General features: G+C 41.2%; 1 protein-coding gene across 4 annotated transcripts in view; it reads right to left on the bottom strand.

The window, feature by feature from the left end:
- The window catches only part of FXR1 (FMR1 autosomal homolog 1), a 50,401-nt gene extending 38,642 nt beyond the window's left edge, over positions 1-11,759 (bottom strand). For all 4 annotated transcript variants that reach the window (XM_080929491.1, XM_080929492.1, XM_080929493.1 and 1 more), the window contains exon 1: positions 11,661-11,759. In XM_080929491.1, coding sequence (XP_080785617.1) covers positions 11,661-11,711 — 51 coding nt within the window. In that variant the 5' untranslated portion in view covers positions 11,712-11,759. The remainder of the gene's footprint in view (positions 1-11,660) is intronic.
- Between the last annotated feature and the right edge of the window lie 16,198 nt (positions 11,760-27,957).

Below are 27,957 nucleotides of genomic sequence, written 5' to 3'. Positions count from 1 at the left end.
CTCCCCAGAAACCTGCACTCACATTAACACATTTTCATACACATAATAAAAATAAAATAAAAACAAGCCAGGTATGGTAAGTAGCTCACACCCAAGGCTAGCCTGTATACATAGCAAGTTCCAAAACAGGTAAGACTACAAATGAGACCCTGTCTCAATAACAAAATAATAATAATAATAATAATAATAATAAATCAATAATTAAAAATCTCAGCATTCAGGAGACAGAGGCAGGCAGATCTCTGTGAGTTCAAGGCCAACCTCAACTACATAGCAAGCTCCAGGAATTCTAAGCCTCTATAGTAAGACCCTTTAAAAAAAAGTAATAATGTAAAAACAAAAACAAATCTAGCCTCTAGTTCACAATTATTTTTATGAGCAAGCAAATAAACTATTAACAAACTGGCACTACTACTACCACTATTTTGGAACAATTAAGTGTTCTTAGTAATGGGATTATTTTACTGTCATTTGTTAAGTGTTCTTGCATAAAATTTTAACATTTTTCTAGATTGGTACAACAGAAATAATTTTATGTATTTGATTTCTTATCAAAGGTAATTAAAAATAGGCCTAGTTCCTGACCTGAAGCAAACTTGTGGTGAAGTACTACAGTTCTAAAAAGCAATTTACTTCTCTACTAAAAGCACTAGGCTCAGTGGCAGATGCTACTGCACTTTCCCTTCATCCCATCAGTTAAAAAATCACATTATACTTTGCTTGAATTGGTAAAATTGCATTAGATTATGACTTGTCAGGCTTTAGGCAATTGATAGTTTATTCAAAGGTTCGTTTTCCAGTTCCTGTCTAACTTCCCAGTCTCAATTCTGACAATTCAGTGTCTCTGAAACCAGGATGCTTCTTAAAAAATGAGGACACCTTAGAATAGCTGACAGCCACATCACCACTTAGGCCTGCTCAGATTTTGTTTGCTTGCAAATTTTCTACGGTACTCAAGTACCATACGAAGTAAGGATTGAGGCTTTCTTAGCAGAAAGTTGTTGATATCTTCTGATAAAAATCAATAAAGTGCCAGCACCAATACTTGCAAAGTAAGTGAAAATCCATGCAAGATACCTGTTTAATGGTGTTTTAAGCAACTTTATTTATTCTGCATTTCCTATTTTGGGTGAGCAAATTAAAAATTATTTCTTGTAAGCTACTAAACGACAACCAATCCTCGGAATAATATAAGCAAGTTTTCTCTTGCAGTTGGCAACATTTTAGGTTATAATAAAATGTCATGGTTCTTTCACATAGAAATAATCTATTCCTCTGAGTTAACTGTTTCATTTTTAAAAACACACTCTGCAACCAGGCTGAATTTGAACTTATAGAAATGTTCCTGCCTCAGCCTTCCAAAAGCTGAGATTACAGGCTTGAGTTACCTACCACATTCACATTATTCCTTGGACTTTAAATCTAGCTCAACTATTTTGACTTATTGCATAGAAGTAGAACATTGCCTTACATCGTTCTCAACCTCACCCATGTATGATTCACTTTACAGGATTTTCTGAAAGGAAAAACTAAATACAACTGTCTTCTAATCAGGGTTCCAATATAGCCCAACACAGTTAGGGATCAATCCACTGTGTGTAATGAATTAATGTCTTTCTCACATTTCTAGAATATTATCTAAAACCAATGGCTTTTGTCCCAGACCTGGGAGCAACTTTATGTAAAATGAAAAATAAAACAAAAAACCAAAACAACCTGCAAAGGACTGGAACTTCTTATACTGAGGTACCCTCAAACACTGAAAGCCATGCTAAGGAGCATTTAATACTACTACTACATACTTTCAAAACACTACAGCAAATATCCCTTTAACTTCAATTTCTAGTAGCTTTTGACTCAAACCCCTGTATGTTTCTGAGCTGTCTGCAGTTACAGTTAAAGATACAAGGGAGAAAGCCCTTATGAGGACAAGAAAATTGACAAGACTGAATGGTGACACTGTAAGATAGCAATTTTGCTATTACAACTCAATCAACTCCACTAGGAAGCATGTGGTAAGCTAGAGAATCTTAAAAAAAAAAAAAAAAAAAACCAAAGATTCCTTGTGAGTTTTCTCAATAAGCAAGTTATCCTGGATACCAAATGTCATTCTTACTCCAATCCTAGAAATCGAAAAATGGATGGACCAGTACCAAAAGTTCTTAGTTCCCATATGTGCAAATAAATTCTTTCAAACTACGGAACCACTGATTATTATGTAAATACCTGGTGCTGGCACAGATGCCTATCTTTGTGGGGTTGCACTTTTACATTAAAAGGAAGGGTTAATATCCGTAATAGACAACCTCAAAAACTGACAAAGAACATCCCAATAAAAAAACAGACTAAAGACCTGTTTAACTGTATAAGAACAAGTCAAAAGGGCAAATAAACCTTTCCTGGCTGGGACATAAAGAGAAAGAGTTATCAACTGGTAAAAGAAATATAGAGGTTTCTTTTTTTCAAAAATAATAATAATGATGATAATAACATTATTAGAAGCTTTTGTTTTCTATTTAAGTTCCTTTCTAAACTATCCTATTCTTTTTTGCACCTATGTTGTATGTATGTATATGTAGGTGGGTAATGCCCACAAAGACCAAAGGTTGACATAAAGTGTCTTCATCTTTCTCTACCTCATTCACTGAGCCCAGGTCTCTCACTTGAACACAGAACTCACCAATTTAGCTCCTCTAGACAGTCAACTTACCCCAAGTTCTCTAGGACTCTAGTCCTTAAATTTCTATGGCAAGCACTTTATCCATTGAGCCATCTTCCCAACCCCTAAATTATCCATTTCTTTGAAATCTATCCAATAGAAATGCAGACATATTGGGGGGGGGGGGTTACTGACAAACACTTGAATTTTATACTTTTATAAATTGTTACGTAATCACTATAAATTATATTGTACATGAAAAGTCAAGTAGATGATTCTAGTTTTTCAACGGTACACTGAAAAACCTAACATTTGTTTCTGAATGTGTTTCCACACATAATGCTATGGGCATAGAGAAAAATCTGGAATTACATTTATCTGGCTATAAAAGCAGGCTTACCTGAAATGGAAGGGACAAAAAACACCATTAAGAGAAAACAGAAAACATTTGGACTGAACCAAGTTTGTATAGCACACCAATAATAAAACACACATGCATGTGAACACTGATACACATAGGTATATATCCTTTAAAATGTATGTTGTTAGCAGGGTGTGGTGGTACACATCTTTAATTGCAGCTCTTGGAAGGCAGAGGCAGGAGGATCTCTGTGAGTTTGAGGCCAGTCTACAAAGTGAGTCCAGGAAAACTAGGCCTGGTTACACCTTAAGAAATCCTGTCTCAAAAAAACCAAAATGAAAAACAAAAAGTGTGTCATTGAGCATTCAATAGTATATACCTGTAATCCCAACACTTTGGAAAGCTGACATAGAAGATCATGAGTTAAGAGGCCAGCATGGAGAACTACATAGTGAAACTAATTTTTAACAACAACAAAAAAATGTATCCTTAGCCAAGCACAGCAGCTTTTATCAATAACTGTCTTATGCATCAGCATTTATCACTTAACTATTTTAAACACAAAGCAATCTTTGGCTGCATAGATATCTTCCACTGCTTGCACTAATATACAACAGTTCTTGAAATAAAATGCCTTAATGGTTCTACATAGCTACCGTAAACTCCCCTACTTTCCACTAAAGTTCCAGTTATCCCTGTATATGTCAAAAAGTTTCTTTTGTGGCAATACTTTTTAAAAACAATTTGTTTATTTTATGTATGTGAGGACACTGCAACGGTCTTCAGACACACCAGAAGAGGGCACTGGATCCATTACAGGTGGTTGTGAGTCACCATGTGGTTGCTAGGAATTGAACTCAGGACCTCTGGACAAGCTCTAACTGCTCTAAATAGTGCTCTAAACTGCTGAGCCATCTCTCCAGCTCTATAATCACTTTTTTAAAAAGCCACTTAAAATGTTCAATTTGAACCAAAACAACAAAAAAAAATGTAACTTTTTATAGAAAATGGCACAACAAATCACCTGTGTCCAGAAACCAAGACTATTTCTTTTATTTATTCAAATATATACTGAAGCTACTATTGCAAAAACCATCAGTATTACCAGAACTCTCCAGTCACTCTCCCAAAATATATGTGCAAACATACTAAAAGTGAAAAAGAAACCTGATACCATAAATAATCTTGTTTTCAGTGAACAAATGAACAGAAATTTACTCAAGTCGATGTGAGATTTGTTAATAGTTCAATTTTACCATGGCTTTCAATCTAAAAGACAAATGAATTATGATCTATATATACAAGTGCATGAGTGTTTAGATTAACACAGCAATGCTCTACTTCATTGCCTAATTTCCTTATATCCCAATTATTATTTCTGAAAACCTAGTACTAGCCACAGCCGTTAGTTTTTTTCTATTCATTAGCTAAGCACCTGACTCCCCCACAAAACAAGCATGCAAACACCATTTTTTTAAAGTCTTGATGTTCAAAAACTGTATAGGCAAGGCCCAGAATTCCATTTCTAGCATGACCAGAAAAAAAGTTTCAGCAGGTTGTTCACTTAAACAAATATTTCAAAGTATTTTATATACTCAGTAATGCAAAAATAAACTATGACAAATATAATTATTTCAAAAAAATATGAATCATGTACTTAAAATAACCATATTAAAATAAGTGAAACAGGTGACGTTTTAATTGCTTAAAACCCAAAATACTCAAAATATTATTCAATATATAATTAGTATTTTAAAAACTATTATGCCTTATATTCTCTTCCAAAAGAATACTACCTCAAGTCTGACTGGTATATTTCAGCTCAATGGCTGCTAGTTACCATTTTGGAAAATAGCACATTCTTAGAAAGCAAAAGTCACATTCCCAATTGTATTAGTAATCTTTGCACAAGGAAATCCACTATACAGCATAGTAACACAAACCTGTCATCCCAACATCTAGGAAGTAGAGGCAAGATTAAAAATACAAAACCATTTTCAGCTACACACCAAGTTTGAGAACAGCCCTGACCCTACCTCAAAACAAAGTGTGGGGGGGGATGGATATCTATAAGTTAAAAAGTAAAATAAATTCCAAAGAAGCAAAAACAGACTAGGAATCTTGAATCAGCTGGATTTATATAGCTGGACAGGGCCTCAGATTTCCCCAAATGGTGTTAGCTGTTTCACTGTGACTAAATTAGAAATGCAAATGTACAAACACATTAGCAAATAGTCTGAATGCTAAGCACTAACTGTTGTTAGAGCTGGACAATATACAAAACTTCCAATTTTATCAACTTTTACAATGTAAGATAAAAATATACAATTATCTCATATTACAGATGAAAAAACTAAAACCTCACAACTTCCCACTACGAAATTAAGTATTTCCTTTTGTGGTTTTCTGATACAGGGTTTCTATAGCCCTGGCTATCCTAAAACTAGGTTTGTAGACTAGGCTGACCTTCACCTCCAAGAGGAGGGGGGGGGGAGAGAGAAGGTCTGCCTCCTGAGTGCAAGAATTAAAAAAAAAAAAAAATCACACTTAATAGTGTAATAGAGAATCATTAAGTTATCATCTAGTTAATTCAGTAAGACAAGATGGATCAGCAGGTAAAGGCATTTGTCATACTAGCTTGGTGACCTGAAGGAAAGACCTTTGGATTCTATACCTGTGCCACACACTCATACACACACACACACACACACACACACACACATAAACACACAGTCCATTACTCAAAACTACCAATTAAGAAAGTGTAAGAAAGTACCATAAACTAAGCAACTGAAAGTGAAAACCTTAGTTAAATGTCACTTCAGATACAGTGTAATCTTGGGCAAATTATATCACCGTAAACAGTTCCTTGTATATAAAATGAATTAAGTGCACACCTCATGGCTGCGTACACCTTTACATCCTAACATTCTGGAGAAAGACAAGTAGATCTTTGTGAGTCTTACATTAATCTGATCTATAATGAGTTCCAGGCCAGCCAGTGTTACACAGTGAGACCCTATCTCAAAAACAAACAAACCCCACGCAAAAGCATACCTCATGAAGTATACTGGAAATGCATGTAAAAGCCTAACAGAACATCTAATAAATAACAGGCTTTCTCCTATAAATAAAAAGCATTTGTTTTTCAAAACCTAATCCAATAGTCAGGTATAGTACTGCATGCCTGTAATCCCAGGACTGAAGAAGTGGCAACAGGAAGACATTAGTTCAAGGGCTGTCTCCAATAAACATATCAAGTTCCAGGCCATCCATCCTTCCATATTCCAGACCGTCTCAAAATAACAAAGAACATTCCAGCCTTCTTTCCTCCTCACTAACAGTCATATCTGGCTATTATTCCTAAATGAAAACAAAAATTATCAATTGGGTATGGTTGAACAGGTCTATAATCCCAATATTCAGGTTAAGGCAGGATTGCAAACTCAAAGCCAACCAAAGTAACATAAAACCCTGTCTCAAACCCAGAAGTTGAGACCATTCATTTCCACTTAAAAGTAACATTTATAAAACCTGGATTTTAAATTTGTACAATTCAAAATCATCTTAATATATCTGACTGTATTTTAACAAAGAGCTCCAATTCTAAGGTAGCTATCATTTCTCCCTCAAATAACAAATCAGGAGTTGTTGGTTAGGACTTTGAACAGGTTGTTATCATAAGTTTAGTCTACAGTAATCTGGAACTTTAAAAAAAAATGTTCTCTTTCCATCATGTGGACTGCCCAGCTCAAACACAAGACTGTCAGGCTTGGCAGCAAACACCTAGCCACTCTTCTTTTTACGACCTAGAATGCTGATGTCCCTGCCTCTACCTCTCAAGTGATGGAATTTCAGGCATTTGGCCTGACTCTCAATTAAGATTTTGTATTCACTGTAAAGTCATAATGCCTTCAGCCCTCCACTCCACTGCTTAGTTCACCGTTAGTGATAAAAGAATCTACTACTGCACACTTCGTTATTAATGTTTTGATTTTTACTAGTAAGCTTAAGAAATGAGGAATTCTTTATGGATCTATTACAATACTTGGATATATGTCAATTATATGGTTAAAGCACAATGAAAGGGCCCAAAATTTCATCTGTACAAACGGGAAAATCCCTCCATAGCAACCAGAAACTGAGTGATTACTCCTATTTAAAACTGTATTTAGCACAGAAGTATAAAGGTCAGACATACAGCATTAAAAACATGGGTTCCACTACCAAAAAACTTTAGCTGAAAACTACACAATGCAACATTACAAAATGTCATGTCAGAGTTGGGCATGACATCTGAGGCTTACACTTTCAGACTTCACTGAACTCCACCAGAGACTGAGACAAGAGGATCACATGAACCCAAAAGCTCCCTTCAAACCAGTTTTGGTGTCAAAAACTGATGTGTATGACACCAAGTTTGGTTTGGTGTCATACTCATCAGTTAAAATGCTTGTTAATGATAAAAAATGGGCACAACTGGGAGGGAGGCAAGATAATGGACTATGTGATGATTGGTTTTAATTATCAACTTCAGACATTCTAGAAATCCCCTGGGAAAAGTTTCAGGGAAACACTGTCTAGATTAGTATGGTCTATGGTTATCTCTGTGAGGGGTTATTTTGAGTAGCTGGAAGACTCACATAATGTGGGTAACAACATTTCCTGGCCAGGAATAAGACAGACTGCTTATGAGAACGATAGGCTGAGCACAAGCATGTATGCATTAATGCACTGCTCTGTGTTCCTGACTAGATGGAATATGATGAGATGCATCAAATTCCTGCTGCCTTGACTTCCCTCAAAGATGACCATAACCTTGAATTGTGAGCCTAATAAAATAAAAAACCCTTTCTCCTTTAATTTTTTAAGGCATTTTAAAATGAAACTAAGGCTCTTAATTGAAAATGGGATAGTGGAGACAGATGCACAACTAAGTATCCTAGCAAACTATCCCATTGTTCGGATGATTTATATACAATATACATTCTTACCTCTTTCTAGTCTTCTAGCTAAGAGTATAATAGTTCTACCTCTCTTAAGTTTTCTAAAAAAAAGACACTCTGCTTTAGGTAGGAAGGTACAGGAGCAGGTATTTTTTTTTAACCAAATTATCACTCTTTCCCATCCCTAGATTCAAAGGGCTTCAAAAGAGACATCTCTTATAAATACAGTTAACAACAAGAGCATGTTTAGCATGTTTATCATGCTATTATGTATGCATGGATTATTTTTTTAGTCTGTTTAATCAATGTTTAAGAGCAGTGCCTCAAGGCAATGTACTGGTTACAAAGATCAAAGCACAAGGATACCTCTCCAACTCTTAAATGACATTTACATAGCCCATGTGTGTAGTCCCTGTATTTCCGGGGAAGTAAAAGGCGTACAAGTTGGTAAAATCAGAATTTCAGAATCATCCATACACCAAAAATTACCAGAGAAAAGTACAGCAAAATAAAGCCATCTTGACTCTAAAACTAGTGATCATTTCTCAAATGTTTTCACTATTATCTTCTAAATTAGAAAAAAATCAAATTTCTCTATGCTAAACAGAAGCCAGGCTCAAAATTCTAACATTATTTTGCTTAATTCTCTAAGTATAGCAGAACTATGAAGACAGGATACCCACTACGAGCAGTGGTTCTTAGCCTTCCTATGCTGTGACCCTTTAATACAGTGTTGTGGTGACCCTCAACTATAAAATTATGGTGCTGCTACCTCATAACAGTAATTCTGCTACTGTTGTGAATTGTAATATAAGTATCTGCCATGCACCCCCTGTGAAGGGGTTATCTCACCCCCATGAAAGCTGAGTCACAGGTTGATTATCTCCTGACCTAAAGGGTCAACAAGAGAAATTTTAAAGATAGTAAAACTATTCTATCCATCATAGTGGTTGTGATTGCACACAACTGTCAGCATTTATCAAAAGTTATAATGTTTATTTAGAAAAAAGGAAACAAAAGCTTACTGCAGTATACAAATTAACCTCACTTTAAAAATTTATAAAACAGAAAATAATAAACTGGTTGTAAAAATTTTTTCAGTCACCTGTGTTGATACATGCTTGTAATCTCAGCTATTAAGGGAGACTGAAGCAAAAGGATGGCAAGTTCAAAGCCATGTCTCATTGGAGAGTGTCTCAAATGAGGTTAAGGGTATAGGTCAATAATAGATCTCTTGTCAAGCATGTATAGGGAAGGCTCCAACAAGGTTCAAATTCAAAAGAATAAGGGCATTCCTCCCCTTGGGAGATCTTTCCAACCTCAGGAGTTCTTCCTCATTTTTCCTTAATAGATCTACTTTAGGGGAAGCAGGGGAAAGGACCAGCACAACCTATGTGGATGATTTCACTACACTAATGGTATTTCAAACTCGATTTAAAGTCCACTGACTAGATAATGAAGTATGCCACCTAGAATTTCTAGTAATAAAGTTTCCCTTTTACCATTTTGATGTTCCAAGGTCCTGAAGACTACATCTTGTACAAAGTACACTACAATCAATTATAGAAGAAAAACTTTCAAACATTCAAAATGCACAAATATGTGGATAATGTCCTTCCCAGCCTTTGTCAGTAAAATGGGTGGGATCCAGTCTAAGTATAACCAGATTTGTAGTGTATGAAAAGGGGCCAATAAACTGGGGTCTGGTGGTTCAGACCTGTAACTGTAGCTACTCAGGAGGCTAAAAAAGAGAAATGCAAGATCAAGGCCAGCATAAACTACAGGGTGAATTCAGGACCAGCCCAGACAACTTACTGAGACTAGGGAAAAAGAGGCATCAGAGCTGAGCTTTATCCCCCCAACCCCTCCCCAAAAGGAAAAGCCTACTATACTCCGTACAAAGTTCTAGGCTTAATTTTCAATACAACCAAAATCAATTGCTAATACTACAAAGTTCCAACATGGAAATACTTGGTTGTGAAATAACTTTTTAAAAAAGAAAGACACCAAAAGATTGCAAGCCAACTTTACAGGAAGTCAAACTGATTCTACTGTTCTACAGACTGACATAACACAGTAAACTATCTACATGATGAATAACTTGTTTTCTGAAACAATCACTTTTCAATGTGCAAGGAAAAACTGCTTAATCTGTATTACCTAAGGAGTGTACTGAAAAAGTGAGAACTGAAACTTTTCCATAGGGTAGGGAGATGATGCATACTAACGAACTTTATCCAGGCAGGAAAAAGTAAGTCCATTCCTGTGGCACCGCTAAACATATCTGTAACCTTGCAGAGAAGGCGACCAATAGGTAATAAGTATCTACTTAAATATTGCTTGGATCATTTGTCTGACATGTTTTAAACCTGAAACACCAATAAAGCCAGTTACACACTAATAGGTCACACTAAAGGCTTCAGCAGCCACTCTTACTATTTAGTTGACCACCAGAAATTTTACCACCAAAACATACAAAACAAAATTTAAAAAATATGCTAATCATTCTTTGTCAATGAGCTACTGCCTATATTACCACGTGACAAATCAAATCCATACAGCTAATTAGCAAGCTAAAAAGAGAAAAACCAAAACATTGAAAAACTAAAAATCGTTAATAGCAAACAAAATCTTCTGGAACAAAGGAGACGTAGAAATGAAAACCCGTGAGAAACCATTTTAAGTACATACAATACTCATGTACTAGAAGACTGCCCTCATAAAAATAGCCAAGACTCTCAAACATTTGAGATGTTGGCTTGGAGAATGACTGACAGACAACAGCTGAGGAGGTTTTGTATTGATTTGTTAAGATACTCGAATACTTTGGGAGAAAAAAGAAATAAGGAGAAGGGGCCGTTACTAAGGAAAAACTGTTCGGCCTTCGTGTTCTGCTTGGTGCCCCCCTCCCCCTTTTCCAATAGAAGCGCCTTACAAATTCCTCCACTCTAGAATCCTCTTTCTGTCTCCGAGGCCAGAATCCACAGCAATGCATGGCCTCTTCTCAAAGGAAACAAAAAGAACCTCGTGGAAGAGGGCTTTAAAAAAAAAAAAACAAAAAAATCCACCTCCCCAGGGGCTGTGAAGAAACGCGTCCCTCCCACCTGCCGCCTGGCCTCGGTTCACCTTTGAACCCTTCCTTCAGAATGCGCTTTTCTCCCAGGCCGAGGGGCGAAGGGACCGCCCGCTCCCCAGGCCGCAGGCACCCCGGCCCGCCGCCTGACCGGGTTTCCACGCGGGCGCCATGGGTTTACAGGGCCCCGGGGCAGCACAACCCCGGGGAGGCCCTGGAGTCCGCCACTACGCCGCGGGCGGGGCGGAGAGGAGCCTGGCGGGCCCGGCCGCCCCGGGGTCGCAGTGAGCTGCGCGCCCCCCACCCCGCCAGGCCTCGCCGGCGCGCCCGCACCTCCAGCCCGCCGCTTCCAGCCCGCCCGCCCGCCCGCCCGCGTCCCGGAGGCCTCGACCCAGGACGCTCCGGGGCAGAAGGCAAGCCAGCACCCGCCGCCTTCTTTCCAAACATAACGGAGCCCGGGCCCCGAGACCGTTAAACCGCGCCGAGGGCAGACGCCAGAAGCACGGACCGGCTGCCCCCCGCCGCCACCTGCCACCGCTCCTCAGACCCCGGGGTTCCCGGCGCCCCTTGACCCCGCTCCCAATGCCCAGCTCCCATCCCTGGCCGCCCCGCGGCCCGTACCTTGTAGAAAGCCCCGTTGGAGCCGCGAACCTCCACCGTCAGCTCCGCCATGTTGGAACCGCAAAGGCTGCTGGGAAGAGATTCTAGAAACTTTCCAACGCGAGGGGAGGAGGGGGGAGGGGCGAGCGCCGCGGGGGAGGGGCGGGCGGGAGGGCGGGACGCTCCCGGCCCGCTCCCGGGCTCTCCGCTAGCGGCGCCGCTCTGCGCGGGTCCTTGGGGCGGCTACCCTGCGGCGGGCCGGTCCGCCCACGCCCACGCCCACGCCCGCGCGGCCCGCCTCGCGCACAATGAGGGAGGCGGACCCGCCCGGCGCGCCACACTCGCCCCAGGATCCGCGCGCCCGGCGACGCTCCCTACAGGATCTTCCCGTCAGGAGCCGCGGCCTGGCGGGCGCTCAGGCTCTTCTAGAGCGCATGGCCGGCCGAAGCTCTCCGAAGTCTCTCTTCATGGAGCCTCAGGCCCTCCCGGTGAGGAGCCTTTCCCAGGACGAACCTGGGGAACGATGAGGCTCCGTGTTTGCCCCTGTCCTCACGCCGCTCACGGGCCTCGCCCCGCGCGAAGGCAGCTCACCACCTGCCACCGACCAAGCACGGTTACCCTAATACGTTATTAAAGGCCCGGGAAACCTAAGCTAATAATTGGGGGATTTCGTTTGAGACACAGTTCTCTAGCCCACGTTGGCCTTGAACCCACAGAGCTGATTCTGCCTCTGGCTGTCTGAGTGCTGGGATTACTTTTAACATTAGAAAAGTATATTCCCCACAACCCCATGTGTACCACTTGAGAAGTTTTGCAAATAGGATTCAAGAACCTATTGGATTGTGTTGTGTGACTTGACCAAAAACTACCCCAGCTCTAAAAGCATCCTGGCACTCAACACAGTTTATTTTGATAAGTTAATGCCAACTGCCGAAAGCTAGGGTTTTGGAAATAGTACTTAAAATTCACTTGTTTTCAAAGAAATGTGACACATTTTTCTTTGCTTTATTTGGAGCTCACTGTTTAACCCAGCTAGCCTCAAATTCACCACCCTGCCTCCCACCTCCAGGTGCCAGTTGGGCTAACTGTCTTGTTTCCCTGCCTTCCCTCACAGTTACCTGTTACTCTAAGAGCCCAAGCTGGCTTCAATTTATTTACCAGTCTCTTGAAAACCTCCAGAGTACTGGCTTTACTGGCATGAGCCCCACCCCAGCACCTCAGTTTTTATAAAGTACATTTTCTTTACACAAGATTATGCTCATTTTTAAATGTACAGTTAAGCAGTTATCACCATGATCTATCTATCTATATATATATATATTGACATATAAAACATTTTTATTACAAACAACAACAAAAATAAAAAACACTTGTGCTTGCTGCTGTTACCCAATTTACTTGAATTCCCAAGATTCTAGGAAACTGCCCATCTGTTTTCTATGTATAGATTTGCCTAGCTCAGTCTCACATGAGTGGAATCTGATATAAAGACTTCTGTGATTGGCTTCTTTCGTTTAGAAAATTGTGTCAAGGTTCATGTTATAGCGGGTATGACTAAGTATCCCTTTTTGTATTACACTGCATAAGCATACCGCATTATATTGTTACTATATTGTTAATGGTTTTTTTTCTTCTAGTATGTTTGAGGGTCGGGTGCAGAGGATTAAAACAAGGTCTGTATGTAACCATATATACTCGGCCACTGAGCTGCACACATCACTATCTTCTTTAGCCCTTTATTTATTACTTGTTTGAAGGCCCATGCTTGTGATTTTGTGGAAAATACAACAGGATCAGGAATCCAAGGCTATCTGCAGCTACATTACAAGCTCTGAGACAGTCTGAGCTACATGAGACCCTGTCTCAAAGCAAAAAGAACTCCACTGTTAGCTGAGTCAAATTCTCTTTTAATGCTGCTGGGGTAGGTGCCCAAAGTAGTGGTGAACACCTTCAATTCAAGTTCTCAGCAGACAAAAGTAAAAGGATCTCTGAACTCAAGGCCAGCCTGGTCTACATACATATCGAGTACCACGACAGCTAGAAGATTCGTAGATCCTGTCTCAAACCAAAGGGCTGGGACAGGGGAGATGGCTCAGTGGTTTAGAGCGCAAGTTCTTGCAAAAAACTGGTGTTTGATTCCCAGCAGAATAGCAGCTCATAACCCTATACAACTCTACTTCCAGGATCTCCAACACCTTCTTCTGGTCTCCAAGACTGCCAGATTCACATGTGGGCACAGGTCCACGTAAACAGATGTATACTGTTGACATATTATGCCAAGGACTCCGGGGCCTCAGACCCATGGTACAATTTGGCAAGGCTTACCTATATGGACCAGGCTCAAGAGGAGTGGCAAAGTTTTCATTGCTGAGAAGTTCGTGAAAAGACAATAGACTTTGGCTTCCTCCTCCTGGAGAAACTCCACAAACTCCTACTGAAGTTAGCTAGCCCCTCTCACTGTGCTGTACCTAGTAATAAACATGTTGAGGTTCTAGGTCACAGAGATGGCAAAACCCAGCCTGGCCTGGGTGACTGTATGTGTGTTTCTGGATCTGTCCATTATAGTTTTCTTCTTTCACTGCCTCTACAAAGACCTCAGGATGCAAGGTGCACTGGTCACAGCACTGCCACGAGAATTCATGCTTACATTTTTGAAGTTCATCTCTTTACTGTATACCTAGAAAGCCACTTGCTGAGTCCTATTGTGAGAACTCAAATGTTTAACCACGGGAGAAATTGTCAGATGCTTCCAAAGTGGCTCTATGCTTGGCTACCTAAAGGCAGTGTCTCCTCTGACGTTGGTTTCCCATTTCTTTCTCTCTGACTCCCCCTTTCTTGTTTTGGATGTTGCTTGTTTGTTTGTTTGGGACAGAGCTGCATAAAGTTCTACTTGACCTAACCCAAAGGATTCTGGATGGTTTACACTCTGAAAAATATGAGTGGGTCTTCAGCACTTGTATATAGAAAGTATTTTAATTTAGACTCCAGCTAACATTTCACTACTCCTTTTAGGTAAAGTGGTTTTCATTTAATAACTGAGCTTATTTAGCATCTAGTGACCCTTGTAAGTTCACAGTACTAAGAGACAGAAGATGTAAACCCTTCATTTTCTGCTTTCAACAGTCACACTGGTAATTGCAGCTCCCATAATCGCATTTGCAATGACACATGACATAAAACATTTGAAACAATTGTATTTTAATAATAAATAATAGTAATAATTACTGTTATTTATTATGGAATCATCTGTTTCAATAGCATCTCAAATGATCCCAATGTGTAGGATTTAGAAGGAGATAGAGTAATGTGGAAGGGTTATAGGGAAGAAGATGGATGACCTAAAAGGAACTGCAGAGAAAGTCTGTACCCAGTAGGGTGATTACTTTCTCATAGCTATTGTGGTTTGAATGAGAAACTCTCCCACCTCCTCCAGAGTCATATATTTGAATACTTGGTTCCCAGTTGGAGGAACTGTTTGGAAAGGATTAAGAGGCACGGTCTTGTTGGAGGAGCTGTGCCATTGGGCTCAAGCTTTAAGGTTTCAAAGGCCCCCACCATCCCCAGTTAGCTCTCTCTGCCTCATGGTTGTGTCTCAAGATGAGGTTCTAAGCTACTATTCCAGTGCCCTGCCTGCCTGCTGCCTGCTGCCTGCTGCCTGCCTACCTGCTGCCTGCCTGCCTGCCTGCCTGCCTGCCTGCCTGCCTGCCTGCCTGCTGCCTGCCTGACTGCCTGCCTGCCTGCCTGCTGCCTGCCTGCTGCCATGCTCCCAGCTGCAACAGTCAGATTCACCCTCTGAAACTGTCACCACCACAGAAACTCTTCTGTGAGTTGTCTTGGCCATGGTGTCTTATCACAGCTATAGTAAAGTAACTAAGATAAAAGTTGGTACCAGGGAGTAGGCTATTGCTCGGATAGGCCTGATTGTGGTGTTTCAGGGGAGAATGTGGAGGACTTTGGGAGTTTGGACTAAGAAAATGGTTGAACGCTGTAAGATTTAACAGGCCATCCTAGAAGGATCTTGGAAGACACTATTGATGAAAGCAACGGACACTATGGAGGCCCAGGTCAAAGAGTTTCAGAGGGAGACAATATAAGCTACTGGGACCATTCTTGTGATACTTTGGCAAAGGATGTAGTTGTGCTTTGCCTAGATCATAAAAATCTACCTGAAGTAAAATTGAAAATTTTTGTACAGCCTATAATTCTGACTCTGACACACGGTTAGTAGCAATCACTCTTATCCGAGTATACATGAAAAAGAGCAAGCAGAGCAAAAAGAAATGCAGAATGTACAAAGCACCAGGCAATTGAATGCTGGGACCAAAGCTTGTGCTGAAAGAGATAAAGAGAGACCTGATTAAAAAAAAGAAGAAGAAGAAAAAGAAAAAGAAAAAAGGGAAGTCCCAGGCAAGACCTACCTACCTATTATTTACATAATAATATTATGTAAAATATTAAAGATTAAGCTTAACTGTCTCACTTTAAATGAATAAAGCTCAAACTATGATATTTTTAAAAATTAGGTTCTGCACAATTACTGGGGGATTACCCTTAATCTAAATCTCTAACACTAGTGTGGCTACTCCCCCAACTGTGCTCCCCAAGTACTTACTGTTTAAAATTCTCTGTGACTTCTCATCCGGCAGTCTGATGTGCCAGGAGGCATTTCACTCTGGCATGTCCTGCTGGTCCACCACGATTCATGGAGACCTCCTCTTCTCTGTCTTCTCAACTCACTCTGTCTCTTTCTCTCCTCCCTTCCTCCCTTTCTCCTTCCCTTCCCTCTCTTCTCTCTTCTCCTCTCCTCTCCTCTCTTCCCCTCCCCTCCCCTCCCCTCCCCTCCCCTCCTTTCTCTCTCTCTCTCTCTCTCTCTCTCTCTCTCTCTCTCTCTCTCTCTCTCTCCCTCTCTCTCCTGTTTCTATCTCTCTGTCTCTCCCTCCTTCCCCTTCTCTCCTTGTGGTCCCTACCTGCAACCTTAGCTTAGTAACTCAAATTCCACCTCCCTCTATTTCCCCCCAGTAATTGGCTGTTGCCAGTTTGTTTTATTTAACCAATATTTTTAAACTGGGGAGCAAGGTTTACACAATGAAGGCCGGTATATGTGAGGATCTGTTCAGCTTGGAGCAACCAGATCTTAGGAAATTCCTGGTTTCTTTGGAGACTCAGTTGTGTCATGTGATGTTTTTCTGGAAACCATCTTATGAAAGGGTGTTTTTGCTGATTCATGGGAGGACATCTTGCTGAGAACAGACACATGATGTTTTTCTGGAAACTGCCTTGAAAAGGGTCATGTGATGTTTTGCTAGAGCAGATGCTTGAGAGCACATATGATGTTTGGAAACAGTATAAATATAACCCAACAGACAGTGGACCACTCTGTATGGTATTGGTTTACCTTGCCACTTTTGGCTAACACTGGTCATCAGTGATGATATTGTAGCATTGTTTTACCTTGCCTTCTTCAATGGTCATCATTTGGTGTGACTTCATACAGAGATACGGACGAATAACTTCTGGTGGTGTCCCAGTTTCTTGCCACTTTTAGGGACTTGGGCTGATTGTAGCGCCTCTCCATTTCTTCTGACTAGAACAACTGTTGCACATTCCTGTGAACTGAACTGTTGCTATTCTGACAACATTGGGATTGCTCCAAAGAACTATTTCTAAACAGGTCTGCATCCTCTTTTATCCTATTAACTTTTCTTTTCTACTACTCCTGGTGAGTGGTGGCTTATAAGGGAGGCCAAAACATTTAAGTTCCCTTATTAAACTAGGTTTTGAAAAATACAAGTCTACAGGGTTCAGAATTTAACATTTAAATGCAAGCAGCACCAGACCAACCCCTACCCAAATTGCTTCCAATGTGTGAATAGAAAAGGCCTGAAAATGTCAGTCCCTAACACGAGGAAAAGCATATACAAATGTGATCAAGGAGGAAGCCAGGCTGCACCCCACAGCAGCAGTCAGGTCTGGCAGTGTTGTTGATGTGGTCAGGCTTTGGAGTCATGAATAAGAGGGTTGTTGTCTAAGGCAATGGTTCTCAACTTGTAGTTCTCGACTCCATTGGGAGTCCAACAACCCTCTCACAGGAATCACCTAAGACCATTGAAAAATACACATGTTTACATTACAATTTATAATAGTAGCAAAACTACAGTTATGAAGTACCAATGAAAAAAATCCTGTGTTTTGGGGTCACCACAACATGAGGAACTGTATTAAACCGTCACAGCATTAGGAAAGTTGAGAACCATTTGCTCTAAGGTTATGAATGAGGCCAGGCATGAGGCAGGAGAGTACTTCTGTGGAAGTTCTGAGAAGTCAGTTCATGAAGCTGTGAAATTGAAGACTATATTATATGGGAGACCCCAAGATATTGGAGATGCCAGGGCCATGAGACATCTGCCAAGAAGGATGGAACACAGTGGGCAGAAAGAGTCCAAGAGAGAAGTAATTGCATTAGTAAAACCCACAAGGCAGCTAAGCCCTTTCACACTGGACACAGAGCTTCAGAATTTGGTGTTTGCTCTGATGAGTTTTGGTGTTGCTTTAGTCCATTATTTTCTCATAGTGCTCACTTTCTTCCCTTTTGGAATGGTATTATAAATTCTATGCCTTGCATGTTGGAAATAGGTAAGTGGCTTTTTGATTTTTCAGGAATTAACTTAGGGCAATTAAGAGTTGCCTTGAATCTCAGAAGAGACTTTAGACTTTGGGCTTTTAAACAGTGTTGACACTGTGAAGGACCTTTGAGGACTTTAGAAGTTGGACTAAATGCACTTTGTATTATGATATAACCGTGGTCTTATGGAGGCCAGGGAATGGGAGGTGGTTGGATGAGAATGGCCAATATAGGTACATATGTTTGAATACTTGGTCCTAAGTCTGTAGAACTATTTGTGAAGGATTAGGAGCTGTTGCCACTGGGATGTGTTGGAGATGTGTCACTGGGGGTGGGCATTGAGCTTTCAAAAGCCCATGCTGTCTTAGTTGATTTTCTATTCCTGTGAAGAGACACCATGACTTAGAAAGGAAAGCATTGAATTTGGAGTTCTAAGTTCCAGAGGGTAGTAGAGTGTTGGTGATGGGCCTCTGAGATCACCATGGCCATCAGAATAAAAATCTCTGGGAAGCAAGAAGGTAGTTTGCTTCAGTGTGACTCAGTAGCTGATATTGGTTCAAACATTGGGAATCTGACCCTAAATAGTTTATTTTAGGCACATTGAAGCACAGCACAGTTTCATGAAAACGTTCTGGGTGGTCATTAGCTCAATCCCATGTGTCCAATAAAGTTTAAGATATGACTACATCTAAACTTTTTGTAAAGTACATAAATATAGGTTCTATAGATTGACTACGTGTGACACCTTCCATAAAGATAGGCTACATAGATTGACAAGTTCATGGTAAGCCTCTGAAAGTAGAGTCCATGGCCACCATGGCAGGAAGCACAGCAACAGACAGACAGCTATGGCAACAGAGCAGTAGTTGAGCACTTGTGTGGGAGAGAAAGAGAGAAAGAGAGAGAGGGGGGAGTAAGGAGGGAGGGAGGCAGGGAGGGAGGGAGACAGAGGAGCTCAAGAGCACTACCTTGGGATTTTGTGGGCTTTGAAACTCAAATCCTACCCCAGTGACATATCTCCAACATGGCCACGCCTCCTAATCCTTCTCAGTTTCACCAACTTTACAATAAGCATCCAAATATATGAACTTTGGGAACCGTTCTCAGTCAGAGCATCACATATGCCATTGCAGTTAGTTCTCTCCCTACCCAACACCAGCTCATGGTGTGTCTTAAGATATAAACTCTCAGCTACTGCTCCAGCACCATGCCTGTCTATTACCATGCTGCCCACTACGATGGCCATAGATTCATGCTCCGAATCCAGTAAAATCCTTTATAGGTTGCCTTGTTCATGATGTCTTACCATGGCAATAAAAAAAAAGTAACTAAGACAGCTATGTAGATGAAGTCCATCTTATTTAGGGTTTCATTGCTATGAAGAGACACCATGACCATGGCAACTCTTATAAATGAAAACATTTAATTTGGGCTGGCTTACTGTTTCAGAGGATTAATACATTTTTTGTCATGGTGGGAAGCATGGGAGCATCCAGGCAGACATGGTGCTGGAAAAAGAGCTGAGGGTTTTACTCTTAGAGGCAACCAGGAAGAGACTGGATTGCCCTGCCTTTGCCTTCACGGTGACACTTCCTCTAACAAGGCCACACTTCCTATTAATTAGCCCTATCTTTTTAATTGTACATTAAACTGGATGACAGTGAGATTTTATTTAAGTAAACACTGTAGGCAGCACCACTGCTTTGGACCACTAGGCCACGCAGACAAGCTGACAATCAAATTGGAATCACCCACAAGATTCCATGTCCTTAAACCAAAGCTAAGTTGTTGACTGACTCATTCAGAAGCCAAGAGGCCATATTCTCCAGTACTCCAGAGCCTGGAAGGAGGATTTCTGTCTCAGTTGTGACCTTTAATCATTATTGAAGGGAGCCTAGAACAATCTGTCACCCATTTGTCATTTGTTTAGTTGGCTGGTTTTATTTTAATCCCTCTGTACCCATCACAGGAGGGAAGTGACAGAAATGACTGATCTTTTTGTGCTTTGCTTCTGCTCTCTGTCTGTAAGGCCAGCTCATTTGCTCGGCTCATCAAAGACAGCATTCACTGTAGTTTATAGAATGAAGTAATAGTTCCCAATTCTAGAGTCAATAAAGGGGGACTGAAGACTATGTTCCATTGGCAGAGTTCTTGCCATGCAAACATGAGGACATGAGTTCAGATCCCAGCACTGGTGTGAAAGCTAAGCATGGTTGTGAATATCTGTAGTTGCAGTACTGGGGAGTCAGACGCAAAAGGACCCCCTTGGGTTTGTTGCTCAGTCGGTATAGCCCAACCAATAAACTCCAGGTTCAGTGTGAGACCATGTCTCAAAAACTAAAGTGGGGCTGCAGGATGGCTCAGTGGAAGCACTTGCTGCCAAAGCCTGAAGACCAGAGTTTGGTCCCCTGAAACCTCAGTGGAAGGACTGACCCCTGAAATGTGTCCTCTGTCCCCCCACCCCATGTATGCTGTGGCACTAATGACCCTCTACCATATATCATACACACACAGAGTAATAAATAAGTGGGAGACATTTGAAGAAGACACCAGATGTCAGCTCTGGGTTCCATACACAAAGATGGTGGTGATGATGATAGTGTTGGTGATAATGATAACTAATGATTATATGATACTGAAGAGGATGAGTATGGTGGTGGTGCTGGTGATAACACAACCCAACTTTAGACTATCTGCAGTCTTTGTGTCTTAGTTAGGGTTTTATTGTTATGAATAGACACCATGACCAAGGCAAGTCTTATGAATAACATTTAATTGAGGCTGGCTTACAGGTTCAGAGGTGCAGTCCATTATCATCAAGGCATGGCAGCATCCAGGCAGATGGTGCAGGAGGAGCTCAGAACTCTACATTTTCATCAAAAGGAAGCCAGGAACAGACTGAACACCCTCAGGCAGCTAGGAGGAGTGTCTCTAAGCCCACCCCCCAGAATGACACACTTCCTCCAAGAAGGCCACACCTTCTAATAGTACCACTCCCTGGGCCAAGCATATGTAAACCATCACATTCCACTCCCTGGTCCCCATAGGCTTGTTCAAACAAATGAGTCTATGGGGGCCATATCTAAACATAGCATAATAAAAAGTACATTTAGTCCAACTGCCAAAGTCCCCATAGTCTGTAGCAGTATCAACAGTGTTAAAAATCCAAAGTTCAAAGTCTCTTCTGAGATCTATCCAATCACTTAACTGTAATCCTTGAATTAAGTTAGGCAACCAGCTGGGCAAACTCTAAGTTCTGCCATCTCCATGCCTGATGTCAAAGTGGTCTTCAGATCTTCAACTCCTTGTCATCTTTGTTGACGGCAACAAACTTCTTTCTCCTGGGCTGGTTCCACTCCCTGTTAACAGCTTTCCTTGGTAGGTATCCCGTCACTCTGGCATCTTTAACATCTTTGGGTCTCCAAGGCAATTTCAATGTTACAGCTTCTCGTTTCAATGTCTGGGATCCACACACGGTCTTCTGGACCTCTCCAAGGGCTGGCTTCACTTCTCCAGTTCTGCCCTCTGTCAGAAAACACTTCCCAGAAGATTTCACCTCAGTGATGCTGGTCTCTTCTTAATCTTCACTAATTTCTCAGCTCCAGCTGACCAGCATCAATAGTCTCAGTGGTCTCCTTCTTCTCTTGAATAGGACGCCAGAGCCACATGACTGAAGCTGCCAAGTTCTGCTGCTTACAGAGGCTGGAGCATGCCCCCTTGTTCTATTACATTATCACAAGATTCCTCTTTTCTAACTCCTTCACTACGTAAGCTTGGCTGTCCTGGATCTTTCTCTGTAGATTGACCTTGGATTTAGAGAGCTGTATATCAATCTTCTGGGATTAAAGGTGTGTACCACCACACCTAGATTTCTTTGAGTCCTGGGATTAAACGTTTGTACTAAGTTGCCTGGAGCTAATTTGGCTGGGTGGGGTTTTGCCCCAAGGTCCTTACTTCTTTAATTCAATTTGAAATTCTTGAAAGCAGGATTTAGCTCCATTTCACTTCCTGGTGTCCCTTTAATACTTAAACCATATATTTTGTATCTTTCCTTTCTCAACTTGCTCCTTATTTAAAATGCTCTTCATAAGGGTGAGCTTTAGTAACCACACAACAGAATTTCCACCAGGCTGTTTTGAGACTTCCTTTTTCAAAGCAATGAATCTAAATCTCTTCATCTTAAACTCAGGCAGACTCTTTGGACAAGCGCAAAAAGCAGCCATGTTCTTCACCAAATTACTACAGAAACAGTCTGTTGGCCACAAACTGAGATTCCCCACTGAAACTGCTTGATCCAAGTCAAGTACTTCTCCCCCCCACCAGGGTAGAGACACAGTGAAGTCCTCAACCCAGCACAAAACCTCCCTTTTAGAGACAGGGTTCCTTTACTGTATAGCCCAGTCTGGCTTCCGGCTTGCGGTGTTCCTGGCTCAGCCCGAAGTTACTATGCACTACCATACCCAGATCATTTCCCTTTGATGCCTACACACAGCACTCAATAAACACAACACTAGATTTTGACCAACTTTGTGACGGTATTTTTACTTTTAAGTTGTCTTAATGAAATGTTACTTTGAAGTGTTACAGAGGATACAGAAATTGCAATCTTCAGTTCCGCAAAAGTAAAAGAATATACTTCACACTCCCTTAGTTTTAAATCAGCCAAAAAATGGCACACTTGAAAATAAATTAAACTTGTCTAATTGAGACTACACTCTTTTTTCCTCAAGAAATCAAAAACTGAGATGTCTAAAATAACTTTTGAGTTAAAAAAAAAAATCTCCTAGAACAAGTTGTGCCTAATTTTGCTAAAAGCTAATCAATGGCTGTGAGAGGCATGGTTTAAAATGGGCACTTCAGCTGGCTCAACGCCCTGACCTGCAGAATGGGAGTGAAAACTAACTGTATAAACACTGTCCACCTTGTGATTTGGTGAGCTTCTGAGTTGGTGACCCGTGAGTGCTGAGTGTCGGGAGCTCGGTGTGCCCACTTACCAGGACACCTGTCATTCCTCTGGTCTGGACAGTGTGTGACTATTATTAGCGTCAGTCTGCAAAGGCCTGGTTATCTAACACAGAAGGTAGAATTGGCTTAACAAATGCACGGCCTTCCTTTACTGTTTCCATCAAAATCTATTCCAGAACCAGGCATGACCTGTTCACAGTGTTAACCTCACAGAGGCAAAGTGATCTCTGAGTCTGTAGCTAGCCTAGTCTATACAGCAAGTTCCAGGACAGTTAGGGCTACACAGTGAGACCCTGTCTCAAATTTTAAAAATAAGATAAAATAAAAAACAATATCTTCTAGCAGGGACAAATATTTAAGCATAAAAATAATCATGGATATTGTACAAATAGACACAGGCCTGTAGAGCTCCTGAGAGGACCGAGTCCAGTGTACTCAAGGGCACTGCAGGAATCCCAGTACCTCACAAAACAGGAGGTACTTATATGTAATCTATATATGTCCTTTATATGTATACATTTTATCACATTTATTTTAGTTGGGTGGGACAGGTGTAGCATATAGGACATTGGTAGGGGTCAATTCTCCTCATCCACCATGTGAGGGGATCAAACTTAGGTCATCGGGCTTGGCAACTGTTGTCAGGTATCCATCAGAGAAAATTACTCAGACACAGGTTTGAGCCAATAAAAAAAAAAAAAAAAATCTTTATTAGCCAGTTGGTGACTACCCTGGAAACTACGGAAGCCAGAAGGCAAAATTAACACATTTAGAGACCATGTCAAAACCATGGACTTCGATGAATTAGGTCTTTGCTTTCATTTTGGTGGGGGGGCGGGGGGGGGTTTCTACTACTCGCTGAGTTTATTTGCCTGAGTGGTATTTGCATCATGGGGTCAATCGTACTCAGGTCTTGGGGCCTCCTCAGGTCTGGGGAGCTGTTACAGTGCCGAGCCATCAAAAGTAAATCATCTCTACAGAACGTGCAGTAACTGATACCATATAAATGCTATGCAAATGAGGAGTTGTTCCAGTATCTTGCTTAGAGAACATTGACAAGAAAATTTCTGATGATTCCAGTTATTTTTTAACTGATGTTGATTGAAACCACATGGAAGCCATAGATAAAGGGGGCATACAGCGCAATCATTTCTCTTAATAATTCTTGGGATCAAGCCCAGAGCCTTGTACATGTTAACACACAATCTTATTGACGTAGAATAAGGTACAAAATACCGATTATTGGATCCTTACTTATTGATCTCTTTAGTTACTTAAAACACTGTTTCTACTGCCTCATTTGCCAAGCCTGACTTGCTACCTGGAACGGAATGACCTGGAGAAAGAGAGGAGACAATGGGCTGTTGCCCTTGGCAACCTGCTGTCTGCCCTCTGAGCTTCTGTAAATTCTTGCTTGCTTGCCCTCCCCACCTTGGGGCTTTAGAATACAGAATGGGAATATAAATTAGACCGTGGGGGAAAGCCTTTCAGGACCTGTCCTGACTTCCACCCACCAGTGGCATCTCCTCGCTTCCACTCTCATTGGGGTCACCATGCTTATTCCAGAAAGATTCCTGCAACGTCACCACTGTCTGGGGTTGATTTTACCCTCCCAAATCATGTCCACCATAGCTTAGCACCCAGAAGCTCCTGTTCAAGACTGGATACCGAACTAAATATTTTAAACTTAACCAGGAGAAAACTTTCCATGAGCATAACCAAAACATGGCGTGGCAATAAAAATAAGCCATATGAAGGAAAAATGGTTGGTTCCTTAGATAAAATGTGCCATTACTGCTATGTGCCTACACATGATGTTTGGTGGGTGTGCATGCCATGGCATATGTGCAGAGGTAAGAAGACGACTTTGTGAAGTTTATTCTTTTCTTGTACCTTTGTGTAGGTCCCAGAAGTGAGCCCAGTTCAACAGCAACCATTGAGTCATCTTGTTCGCCCAAATGGCTGTTTCTTTAATCCTTGTTTTTATTATATTATTTTTATGTATGTGGGTATTTTGCCTGAGTGTATGCTTGTGCACCACATGCATGTGTAATATCTGCAGAGGCTGAAAGAGGGTGTAGGGTCTCTTGAGGTTGGAATGGTTGTGAGCCAACATGTGGATGCTGGGAACTGAAGCCATGTGCAGTGGAAGAGCAGCCAGTGATCTTAATGGCTTATATAAACAGTGACATTGTACCAGTGGCCATCTCCAGATAGCTCACACTTCTGATAGACCAAGTTGTGCTCTGCTCAACGATAGCTTTGATTTTAGTACTTGATCTTGGGAACAAAGATCTCTTCTAAATCATAATACACCAAAAAAAAAAAAAAAAAAAAAAAATCTCAGAAAATTGGAGGAAGGGCCTAAGTAACAGACAAAAGGTCCACAATAATGACCAATAATCATATTAAAAAGGATCACCTAAACCTTCAACGGAGAAAACACATGAGAACATCGCTCCAACTCTACTTACTTCTTTTCTTGTTGATGAAAATTATAAAAAGCTGTATTGATACACAAATGAATACTTTTGCTGAACATCTCTGAAGATGTATTTGAATTGTTCTTGCTATTTAAACCATTAATGCAACTTGCAAGTAAATGTACTCAGTATGTTTATGAGGAGTTTTCTTGGTAAGAATGGTCTTATAGTCACAATAAAGGAGGAAGCATGGGAAAATGAGAGAGAGGGAGGGAGGGAGGGAGGGAGGGAGGGAGGGAGAGAGGGAGAGAGAGAAAGAGAGAGAGACTGACAGTAAGGGAGAGAGGCAAGGAGCAAACAGCCTAACCCTGACAGAGAAAAAAATGAAAAAAGCTTGTCCCAGGGGTGCATAAGTCAAAATGCAGTATTCACATGTGTGATATTGGTAATGAGTAAAGAAAAGATATTATACTTACAAAATAAGCAAGCTTATTACCAGAATCCAATGATATGCCCCTGTTCAGAGTAAAGGACTAGAGCCACATCTGAGCAGGCACTGGGATGTGGCACAGAGCTCAACAGCAGTGCTCAGGGCACGTCACCGCTTTGAGGTAAGCAGTGACAGTTAGATTATACAAACGAGCATCTCAAGGTAGCTCAGACTCCAGTATTAGACCAAGATACACTCTGTTCAAAGATTTTATAGTTTTACAAACAAACTGTTTTAGTCCTTGAGGTGACAAGTCACAATCCAGCATGGGACAGGAAGAGGGTGTGGTTGTTCTTGTTGGAGCCTTACTAATATCTCTGCAAAACCCTAAAAACTTTGGTGACCCTAAAACCTAGTGGGGAACCTCTTACAAACAAGAACATAGTGCAGAAGAGGAATCAGAGGGACAATCTGCCAGTCAAAGTGTAAAGACCACAGAATCTACCGTTAGTGAGAGTCCATGAAACATAGCTTTAGCCAGTGAACCTTTACAGTCCCCATCTGTTTATCCACCGGTTCATTATCTGACTTCTACAAAGCCCTTAGATCACAACCAGGGCACACAATGCACTGTGCATAGGGGATGCCAACCTTATTCATTTACTTATTTGTTCTTTCCTTCCATCTCTCCTTTCTTCCCTCCCTCCTTTCCTCCCTCCCTCCCTCCCTCCCTTCTTTCTTGCTGTTTACCAAAAAGGTTTCCAGCATCCCAGACTGGCCTTGAACTCTCCTTGTAGCTAAAGATGACTTTGAACTCCTGATCCTTTCTACCTTCCTAGTGCCTAAGGCCATCAAACACCAACAAACCAGGTTAGCTTGTTATTAGAGATCTATTTATTATGTGTGTTTGTGTGTGCCTGAATGTATGTTATGTGCTTACAGGAACCCTCCGAAGCTAGATTCCCCTGGAACTGGAGTTACAGGAAGCTATGCGCCACCTCATTTGAATGTTGGAAATTGAACTTGGGTCTTCTGCAAGAACAGCAAGCCTTAGGGGCAGCAACTGCTTTTAACCAAGGAGCCATCTCTCTAGCCCCCACTCCCAATTTTTATGGCATTAGGGAAGAACAGAGAGTTCTTCTATGCTAGGTAAGGTAACTCTACCAACTGAGCTCCTGCCTCAGACTTGTTTGATTGTGCTTGGACAGGATCTTATATTATTCAGGCTGGTCTCAGATTCACTACATAGCTGAAGCTGACCTTGAATTTCTGATTTGGCCATCCCTACGTCCTAAGCCCTGGGCTTACAGATGTGTACCAACAAGTTTGGCTTTGAAAACAGAGGATCTTACCATCGTTCCAATCTGGAAGCTGTGGTCAACCTTTTAGAACGTTACTTATACTAACATTGCCGAGTGTATTTTAGCATTTACATGGAATATTTTGGATTACCTTTTCTAGAGTTCTTGAATTCTGTTTGTTATTTATCAAATAATAGTTTAAATAATATCCTTAGTAAATAATACTTTATTTTAGAATAACTTTAAATTTTAATAGAGAAGCTGAGTAGTATTTAGGATTCCTGTGTTTGTCCTTCTAATTTAACCTAATGTCAACAGATTGATTACTGTGGCACAGTTGTCAAAGCAAGAAATATAATGAAATTCAATTCTAGACTTTACTAAAGTGTCTCTAGTCAAACCCCCAGACACTTTTCCTTCCTCCTTCCCTCCCTTCTACCATCTCTCCTCCCTCCTTCTCTTTCTTTCCCATTCTAGGATCCAGCCATGGATATCAAATTATATTTGGTCATGTGTCATTGTCTCCTCTGACCTAGGACAGTTTTGCTCATATTTTGTGCATGCATGTAGGGGTTCT

Source organism: Micromys minutus (assembly GCF_963924665.1).
Source record: "Micromys minutus genome assembly, chromosome: 15".
Lineage (NCBI taxonomy): Eukaryota > Metazoa > Chordata > Mammalia > Rodentia > Muridae > Micromys > Micromys minutus.
Note: the sequence above shows the minus strand (reverse complement) of the source record. Positions and strands in the feature narration are given on the sequence as shown.